Raw genomic sequence first — 10,405 nt, forward strand, 5'->3', positions numbered from 1 at the left:
CCTCCTATACATAATATAAAGTTTTTCGAACTTTATAAAACGCTGAATTAGAATGGAATTGACTGAGACCTTGTTCTCAACCTCATTTCCCTAAAATAATGAAATCCGATTCTCTGGTTGATTTTATCTACCACAACAAGATATATATGAAATTTAGCCCCTTTCGGTCGAGTTGATATCAGATACCTACATATGTATATCACATTTGAAGGTGTTTTTAATATATTTTTTACTGGCGCGAACTAAAATGTAGCAATAAAATTAAGTTCAAGTTAATGATCTTCAATATAAATCAAGAATATACTAATTCTTCGAATAATGAATGCTGAATTCTTTCGCAACTTTTTTTTTTAATATAAAGTTTTACCAGCGCCTGAAGGCAAGCTGCAAGAGTATAAAATGTTTTGTTACACGCGAACTTACTTGTTTAAATTTATAAGTAGACATAACCCCTTAAAAATCCCAACAATATTCGATGCGCATGATAGGCTGAAAAATTGGAAGTATTGTTTTGGCAACTGACAAGCATAAATTTAATATTTTTTTAACTTACTAATCTTTATTTAAGGATTAAAAAATATACAGCAAAAATAAAACGATAAAGTTATAGAAGTGTACCCATTTGTTGGCGTACTAACTGTAAAACTTGAAACAAAAGTGAAATCATCGTAGCGCAACATTTTACTTGACCCAAAGTGCTGCTGCTTTTCTACAAAGTTCAAAGGCAATTCATTTATCCTTACCCTAATTTCTATATCACCTGCTACGGCACGACTTCAAAGTTTACTAAAGGATATTTTTTTGCCAAAACAAATGAATAAAACTGTAAAAGGAGCTAGAATAAAAAATATATAGACGCTACGTTGCCAATTTAATATATAAAATACCTGTACTTTGTTTTTGTTTTCACTTTTTACTTTTATTTTTTGTGTATGGCCGTGGCAGAAAGATATGCGATTTGATAAATGGAATTTCGTATTTTATCTTTAGCTGGAAGTAGACAAATAATGCTTGGATATTGCTATTGATTTGGCAGACTTACTAAATACATATGAAAAGAAAATGGGATTATTTAACATCTCACGTTGCCAAAAAACTTTTATTTGGTAGCCGTCCGTCTGTTACGTAATATACCCACTATCTACTATCACTGTTATCGAATGCTGAGATTTTTAGTTTGAAATTTAATACGGCAGAGAAAAATTGGAAAATTTAGTGCCACGTATGTGCAAATTGTTTTACGCCCGTGTGATCCTTAAATTCCACAACTACGCTGATGTAAGTTTAATTTTTGTAGTGAGTTCCAGCAAAATTTGATTTTAGCGCGTGTATCCTTTTCAACGCCTCCCATGAAAAAATTCGATTGGTTGCGCAATTAAAAGCGCAGCTTTTTTTCTGTTGCGTGTTTTTTGTGGATTTAATATCAACACACAGGGTTGCAACTGTTTGCAGGCTGTCGCGCTGCTGGATATTTGCTTTTTTACTATTCATAATTGTTGTAAAGTCGAATTGTTTTTATGTGACGAGCGTCTGTGTAAATATTTTTGTTTTGCTTTTGAAAAAATATTCACGAAAATCCGTATGCCGTGTTAATATTTAAATTAAAAAAGGAAACGAGATTTGAACTTTTGGTTTTTAAGGATTAAATGGAATATGTAATAATTTATGAAACATATGTATATCATATTTTTTTGTAATAGTTTTATGTAAGATCTATATTCATAACAACTTAGCTAATAAATATCGGAATTTTCGTGGAATTATCAAAGCGCTGCTTACGCAAATGTGTAAATAAAATTTAAATTTAATTTCTTTAAATTGAATGGATACAGTCAGCAAATATAGAGGAACTACAATAGAACCTGATTGAAGACCAGTCAGTTAAATAAATAATGTGAATTTCGATTGAATAATAGTATCCCGTTCTGGTTGAAATCTCTATTGTTGCTCGATAACGTTAGAGATTTGAGAAGAAGACTGGTTATCGAATCAGTCTCCAGTCGATAACTAACTCTTGCGTTTGTTGGGAGTTCTTATCTGAAACTAAATAATTGAATATACTCTAAACTTTTATGCCAATACAACATTTTTTTCACATATATATATTTTCCACGAAAGCGGCAGCTTAGCTTCGTGAGTAGTATTCGTACTTCGTGATTATTGATTATCGGGTTTCCGCGAAAATCAGTTGGTTTACCCATCAGCTGACATGTAACATATAATATAAAAATAAAATATCCACTACTTTCTATAATTTTCCTAAGTCAAGATAAATTTGCACACTATTGAATCTAGTCGCTGACGGGCCATTAGAGCTATGCCTGAGGACAATATTTTAATTTCATCTATCAGACTCTAGCAGATATTTCGGCAGATAAACTCAATTTTTAAATATATAAATACTTATCTATTTATCTACTTTACATACAAGTATTTTCTCACTATTTATGTTAAGAGATTCCTTAGACTAACAGCAGGTAGGCAGTTGCGATAAAAACAACACTTGGAGCAATGCTGACAGCCTCCCTTTCGGACTTAAAAAGTGGCTCGATGACAAAAAATGTGATTCAAAGGAGAAGGTCAAAATAAAAACAAGCTCTTATTTTGAATTGAGTAGGAGACCGTTACAACAAATGCATTATTCCAATGGCGATTATGTCGAAGGATAAAGCTAGACCTATTTTCATTAAAAAAAATGTTTGCCCAAACAATTTACAGACCACGCAATTATTCTTTTTAGTCTTACTTAAAAGCGAACGGGATTATCTACATTGAAATACATCTTGATGAATAAGGTTACGTTTCGAAACTAAGACCGCACAGTAGAGTTGTAAGCAATTTTAAAAAATTTATTTCAAAATTTTGCTGTGATATAAATTACGACACTTAAAACTCTACTTGTGAATTTGAAAAAAAAAAAATTTTCAAATATATGTACGATATATAATAAGGTATTATAATAAACTATTCAATACAGTGAAAATATTTTTTAAGAGATTAATTAATTGTCAAGCAATGACTGTAAGAATTTTTACTGAATGGAAGGAATTTAATATTCTTTGAAGTGTAATTTTTTTCAAAAGAAAGCGACGTTTTTTTGGGAACCCGCCATTTTATGAAAAATCAAAATTTTTTTGATATATGATGAAATAATTTTAAGTAATAAAATCTTCCTCACCACCAAACACCATTTTTTCGGAGAAGATATTTGAGATTGGCTACGGGATCAAGCGACCCTAAAATTGTTCATGAATCACCTTATTGAAGTATAATAAATTCTGTAAATGTACACTTCATTATTTATATATAAAATAAAGCGGCTCGTAAAAAAAAATTACAAACAACGCTTTTTTTCTAACTTGTAAATGGAAAAATGTTCAACTAAACGACATAAATAGGTGATAACGGTTGACATAGTCTCGACTAGCGGTGTTAGTGAATTATTATTGCTCTTGCTACTTTATTTGAATTAAAATTCGGGCTGAGGTCGAATTAAAACTTATAGAAAAAGCAACATTTAACTACTTGGAATTATACTGAGAATCAAAATCAAAAACAGCAGCCGCCATTAAAAGTCCGAACTCGCAGCCCAAAGGGGAGGAGAAGTTCGGCCAAGCATCAGATAAAATTGTCATAGTCATATTAATATTATTACTTTTTTATATATCCGGGTGAAATGTAATATAGTGCTTATAATTTTACTACTTGGTAATAAAAAGTATTTACATTATTAAACAACACATTAACAAAGATTACCGACATCAATAAAATGTCCTATCAAATCGCGTTGCAAACAAAGATAAATGAATGACGAGGTACTCACCTGTCGGACTCGGCGTCAGCGACATCATATCAAAATGTATATTACGCGGTTCAAATGAATAGTCTTTCAGGAACGTCAGCTTGGCACCGCGTGTCTTCGCCAGACCCTGTACGGCTGTGTTAATGGCGCGTAAATATTCACGTTTGCCAAAATTTGTGTGCGGTGCAATTAGGCCAATATTTAATTGCTCCTTATTAGCGGATAAAGTTTTAGTGTTGCCGCCATTTGTGAGACGCAAGGCCGACGCGCATGGGCATGAATACATTAAAATGGAGGCCAGCACTATGATGGCGATGCCAAAGTGAGGGTGAAGGTGCTGGAGGTGTTGCGGGAAATGGAAGAGCTGATGGCGAGACAGTGAGCGCAATGACAAAGTTGCCAAAGATTTTCTGAAGCAAGACAATGCGCTTGTGGTTGCTGGTTGTTGGCGTTGGTGTTGGTGTTGTGTGAGTTTGTTGGGTGCGAATGTTATTGTAGTTTTTCGCTGACGTTGTTGCTCTTTGTTATGGGCAAGCCAACGATTTTGAACACTTTCCAGCTGGTCGTGCTGCTGTTGTTGCTGATGATCCGCGGACACATCTAAAGCCTTTGTAGTTGTTGTCTGACATATTGACAGCAATGGCGATGGCATTTTGTACGTCAGCTGGCCCGGGGCGAGGCAATGCTGGTGTTGGTGGTTGTGGTGCTGGTTGCAGGTGGGTGTTGGTGTTGGTGTTGAATTGCTGCTGCCGTTGCTACAGTAGCGGCGCTGGCTACCTACGCTTTTGCAACTGTTTTGCTTGTTATTGTTCCGACATATTAATGGCGTTGTCAGCTGTTCGGTGTTACCGTTATGTGTTTGTGTGATTGTTGTTGTTTTGCATATTTTTGCCTTGCTGTTGTTGTTACGTGCTGTGCGTGTTGCCAGTGTTGTGCTGCCGCTTGGTGTTTGGTTGGTTTCAACGTTTTTTCGTCGCTTATTTGCTTTTTGACTAAAACTTAATCTCTTCATTTTGCGGATCATATGACTGCTTCCGCTGGCGCGCTGTCAATCAGCATCAGCATCAGCTTCCGCTTTCAAGCTTCAAGCTCGCTGCAACCTCCTCTGCAATCTTTAACAACGGCACTTTGCCTCTGCTTTGGGCACCGTTAAGTTTTACCGTTCTTTTTTTGTGCTGCGTCCACTTTCACGTTGAATTTCTTTTTTTATTTGTAGCTAATACTTGTATTGTTTTTGTTGCTGCTGTCACTCTTGTTTTCAAGCGCTTCGCTACTATGTGCGTATCTATAGATCCGGTGTCTGCTTATCGCTTTACATTGACATCTTTTTCAGTTTACACTTACACTCCTCCGCGCCTCGTTTGCTTGCTTCTCACTTCTGGCACTCTGTTTGCATGCTCAATTTTTTTTTTGCATACCCTTTTGTTCCTTTAATACCTTTTAATGGATGGATTGGGTTAATTTAAGTAAATTATCATCATATCTTTGCTTTGAGCGCTTTGGCTTTGATTTCTGTAATCTCCTGTTTTGTTTTTGTTGTATATTTATGTATTGTTAAATTTTTATCGCCATTCTCACTCGTTTTCGCTCTCTGCTTTTAGTCAGCACTTTAATTTGTTTACTTGACTGGTTTTTGCTACTGGATTTCTACAAGAATGCCATCACTCAGTTTTGCCTTCTCATCCTATTACCTACCACTGTCCTCACCACTGTCACTCTGTTCACTGTAGCTCCACACCCCCACCGAAGCTTGCACTCAACTGTTTGTGCTGTTATCTATGGCTTCCCCTCCACAGACTAGACTTGCTGCCGCCACCAGTGTTTCTAGCATCGAATAATCGAGTATACGATTACATTTACGCCGCTCTGCGTGGTTATTTTGCTGTCTTTCCTTTCCACTCCTGCTATGTGAGGCACTTCCGTTTGTTTTTCGATTTTTTGCTTTTGCTTTTGTTTTTGTTGTTTTGCTTTATGCTCTATCTCTGCGGTCGTTGTGAATTGTGAGCTTCTCGCTTCTCGTGGATTTCTGTCATCTACGTGTTTGTTCGTTGGTGTCGTTGTCGTATTTGTTGTTGTTGCTGCTGTTGCTGGTTTTAATGGTGGGTTCTAGTTGCTGTTTTAATGTTCATTATTATTGTTGTCATCGTCGCTATCTGACTGAGCTTTATTTTGAATTTTTGTAATTGTTCAAGTTGTTGTTGTTATTGCCTGGCTACGTGTGCTTATGTGGGCATTCCGGTGCACTGCCGTTGCTTGGGTGGGGCTGCAAGTAAAAAAAAACAACAACAACAAAAATATAATTGTCAAGTGTAAGCGTTAGTGAGATTATATGAAATTATTTTCTATATTTGTTTATAATTTCTTCTTCTTCTTCTCGGTTATATTTGAACAGGAAACGCTGTCAGCGCATTAGCGCGGAAACGGATACAGTAATGTGGCGCACTTGATAATGAAAGTGAGACTTATCTGCTTAATGATTATGACATACTCGTACAAGTTTATAGATACGTGCGCTTGAGTTGCTGCCTTCGCTAAGGCAGCGCCGTTATGCAACGCGCGAATGCTGAAATCTTATCAGAAATACAGTTTCCGTTTTAAATTATTTCAATTTTCCGCTTTTTAAATTCGTTAAATACATCGCGTACTCTGCCGCAAGCAATCAAGGGGCGTAACGTAGAAACGTTGACATGAGCGAGGCGAAGGCGCGGCGCACGATTGTATAAGCGAACGGTAAAAGCGACGAAGTGTATATGCACAAATGCACATACACATATATACATACATAAGTGCATGTTTGGTGGAATATGTGTGTGTGTGTGCGTGAGTTGTGACTTTGCTATCAGGCGCGAGGGGAACGAATTTCTTGTCATTAGAAAGTTTTAGGTTACAGCGGCGTTTGGCTGCCAGTGCGAGTGTCGTTGATTAATTCACTGTGAAAATTATCTACACACATACATATGTTCACACTCCCCCCGTTCATTGCGTGCACTGAAAGATTCTGATAATGAGTGTATCGGTTTCTTGGTTGATGGTTAGCAAAGCAAAATTTAAAAGAAAATCGGTTAATGTATTTGCATATACTGCATTAGCATAAAAAAATTAAATATTAAATCGAATTTTTTTTCTAATATAATATCAATTTTGAAAAGATACGTTTTTATTTAAATCGAAAATATTTCTATCATATTTCGGTAGTTTAAATATTCAAGCATATCACCTATAAAGATTTTTCACAACTCGAAAAATTTGAAAAGTTACAGGCATTTTACCAACGTAGCAACTTGACCGTGGTTATATATATTTTTGTGCGTTTGTGAAAGGAGTCAAGCTTTTATGAATCGATTTACCTGAAATTGTTATTTTATAACATTTTATGTTGGGAAAGCGACAAGAAATATTGAATTTCAATTTTTGCTCTTTTTTACAATTCTGAAAAGTTAAAAAATTACCGAAATTTTAAATACACGTTCAATTACTCTTACCGCCATTTTGCGAAATTTCGTTTTAGTTTCGAAACTTCCCGCCATAATGACACTTATATTGAAAGAGAATCTAATCAACACTTATCCAATATGGAGATGAGTAAAAGAGCGAAATCATGACAAAATGTACACGCTTTTTTCTCAACAGCGCAACTTTGTGAAATTTAATTTTTTTTCTTTTAATGTTTTTTTGTAATATTAAGAACTAAATTATAAAAAATTGCAAGATAAAATACTATTTTTGTTTTTATCGAGCGTCACAACTTTTCGACAATCAGGCTTCTAGACTAGGTTAAGATCAATGATTACCTCGACTGAATTCTATTTGCTAGAATTTATCTTTCTGTTTCCGTTACTGTTGAAAGAGATTCGGCAAATATGAACAATGTTTTTTCATTAAAAAGAGTTTTCAAACTTATCTCATAGATTTCAAAGGCTTTGAGAACAATGGTTCCAAATATCAGAATCTTAATCTTATTATCTGGATCTAGATTGGTGCATTAATATGAATGTTTAATCTCCATATGTGAATTAGTGTGCGTATGGCAGCTGCTTGTTTACAAAGCAAAAAGTTTGTCTGTAGATTTTTACTATGGAAAATAAATTAAACAACGAATTCGCCTGACAGTTTGTGTTTCCAATAAAATCACGCTGAAAATTTTGCAGAAGTGTTGTGGAGAGTCTAATTTATCAGAAGCATTTATGTAGCAAAAAGCATTCAGTGGAGCTCGTGAAGTTATCGAAAACTTGCCTCATACAAGTCATCCATTCACCGCTGTTAATGACGATAACATCGATAAAGTTAAAGAAATAGTGCTTGAAAATCGTCGTATCTCAGAGAGATAGATCTCAGAGAGATAGTATAGGAATTCAACTACTCTTATGGGTCGACTCAACACATTTTGGAGAATGTTTCGGGTATAAAGCGTATCAATGATTGAATCCTTCAAGACTATTTGCTTTGCTGGTGACGAGACGTGGGTTTATGGATATTATGACCCGAAACCGAAAAAACAAAATTCGCTGCAGACGCCGAAGGCTATCCCAGCTGAGACTTATAACAAATGTATGGAAAATTGGATTAAGCGTTGGCGTGATTGTACGTATTTTGAGTCAGGAGCCTATTTTAAATGGGATTATAAAAATATAATATGTTTTTAATACGTGAAAATGTGATTTTTTGGCAATCAGGGTCAATTTTAATCTGATAGTATCTGGTCATGGGCTGTCTTTTTGGCGATCTAACCCTGTTTAGATCGGCAAAGAATCTTAAAGGTAAGATGCGAATGGAACGATGAAATATTGAAACAACAACAAATATTTAGAACGCAAAATTATAAAGAGAAATATTAGTTCAAAATCAATGCAATTTTGTAATGGAATTCGCAAGAAATTTTTGAATTCAAGCAAATATACTGGAATTATGTATTTCCAGAACTTTCTCTTTCAATTCGGACGAAATCTATTTTATGCTAATGTATGTTGAATTTCTGCATTATGATTTCCCACGAGGCTCTTAAAATCCAACTAAAGTCCCGCTGTTGTAGGGTTTAATCTGGTGCTCGCATATTGCATCAGCACTTTCAACCATTAAACTAATAGGTGTTGTTGTTGCACTTGGCATACAAGTATTTATGCGCTATAGTTTTTAGCATGTTGATAACAAAAACAATACTATAATATTTATGCACTTTTGTTTTTGCGAAAGTTTGTTATTAATTGTTTTGCTTGCTAGTTAGTTCTGTGTACATCTTTTTTCCTATTTTTTGTGCAAAAATTCTCTGAACTTTATAATTTTGTTGTTTTTTTTTTTTGATATTTTTGTTGTCATAACTGTGGTTTCCGGTTATTTTCGAATTTGTTGTTAGTTCAGATTTCCTCGTTGCTGCTGCAAGCTGCCATTCGCGCAACTCTTGCGTTCAGCAATATGGGGCATGCAACAAGCAAACTTCTTTTAATGCTACGTCTTTCAGCTTGTCAGCAGTTGTTGTTCGCATTGCATTTGTAAAGGAAAAAATAACAATAAAAATATTTGTAACAACGTTGAAACTACAACTGACAACGACGACAAGTATGAGGATGCGGATACGAGCGAGGATGGTAGCTACGTCTACGATGACAACCACGAAAATGACGATGACACAGCAAACAAAACGAACGAAAAAGAGGGAACAGCAACATGATGTTACCGCAGGCTGACGCCAGCAACATTTCCACTTTAGACAGGGTACTACCGCTTTGCCGCTGCTGCCAACACTGCTGTTGGTTTTACGCTGCAGCTGCGCTGTGATAAATTATACGCCCGAGTTTTTCTTTTTTTTCTATTTTTTATATATATATGTGTGTATGTGGATATGTGTATGTGTGGGTACCTATTTGGTTTCTGCGCCAAGCAGTTGGCAAAGAAGTAGCAATATCTCCTGCAACACCACTTGCTCCAAATTCAACTTGAAGTGCTTTTCACTAAGCGCTGCCGGCTACAACGCTCTTCTGCCTGTTTTACTATGGTTCGGTCGCCCACTCCACCCATTCCAGTTGCTTAAAACTTTCTCTGTGTACTTTAGTTTAAGTTCAGTTCATAGTTTTTACTACTTTGAAGTTGTCAGCACTAGGCGAGTGACACGCAAACGAAGAGTTGTCGACTGTAGATGTCGCGGCAATACAAGCACATTTACCACGAACACTAGCATTGCTGTAGATTTAATAACTAAAGTGTGTATTATAAGCAAAATTAAGGCATCGGAGCACACTTAAGCCGGTTAGGATAAGCTGATTCTAGTTAACTTAATGGAAATTAACGCTTGTTTTACTTATTCACTCTAATTCCCTAAAAAAATGCAACTCCTGAGCTTAACAAAACATACACAAAGAAAAGGAATGTGGAAAACACAACATCAAAGGGGGTGAGTAAAAGCTATTGGAGTAACTGTGTGCTTTACAACTCTCTAAAATAATTAAACTTGTTTACATGTATATTAGCGTGAGTTAAAATTTTTCAATTTCCAAATCCGAATTTTTGAAATGACAAAACAAATCCCTGAGGTTTTATGCTGCACAGGAATCCGAGATGTTAAAAGTTGTATGCTTAAAGGTTCAAAAATTATGGCATTTTTAATGAAAA

The 10,405-nt window shown here is 35.5% G+C and overlaps 1 protein-coding gene across 1 annotated transcript in view; it reads right to left on the reverse strand.

Annotated features, from left to right (window-relative positions):
• Positions 1–6,059, reverse strand: part of Nmdar2 (NMDA receptor 2) — a 112,190-nt gene extending 106,131 nt beyond the window's left edge. Inside the window, exon 1 of the mRNA XM_070109927.1 lies at positions 3,824–6,059. Within this exon, the coding sequence (XP_069966028.1) occupies positions 3,824–4,826 (1,003 nt within the window). The 5' untranslated portion in view covers positions 4,827–6,059. The remainder of the gene's footprint in view (positions 1–3,823) is intronic.
• Between the last annotated feature and the right edge of the window lie 4,346 nt (positions 6,060–10,405).

This window comes from Bactrocera oleae, chromosome 5 (assembly GCF_042242935.1).
Source record: "Bactrocera oleae isolate idBacOlea1 chromosome 5, idBacOlea1, whole genome shotgun sequence".
Classification (NCBI taxonomy): Eukaryota; Metazoa; Arthropoda; class Insecta; order Diptera; family Tephritidae; genus Bactrocera; species Bactrocera oleae.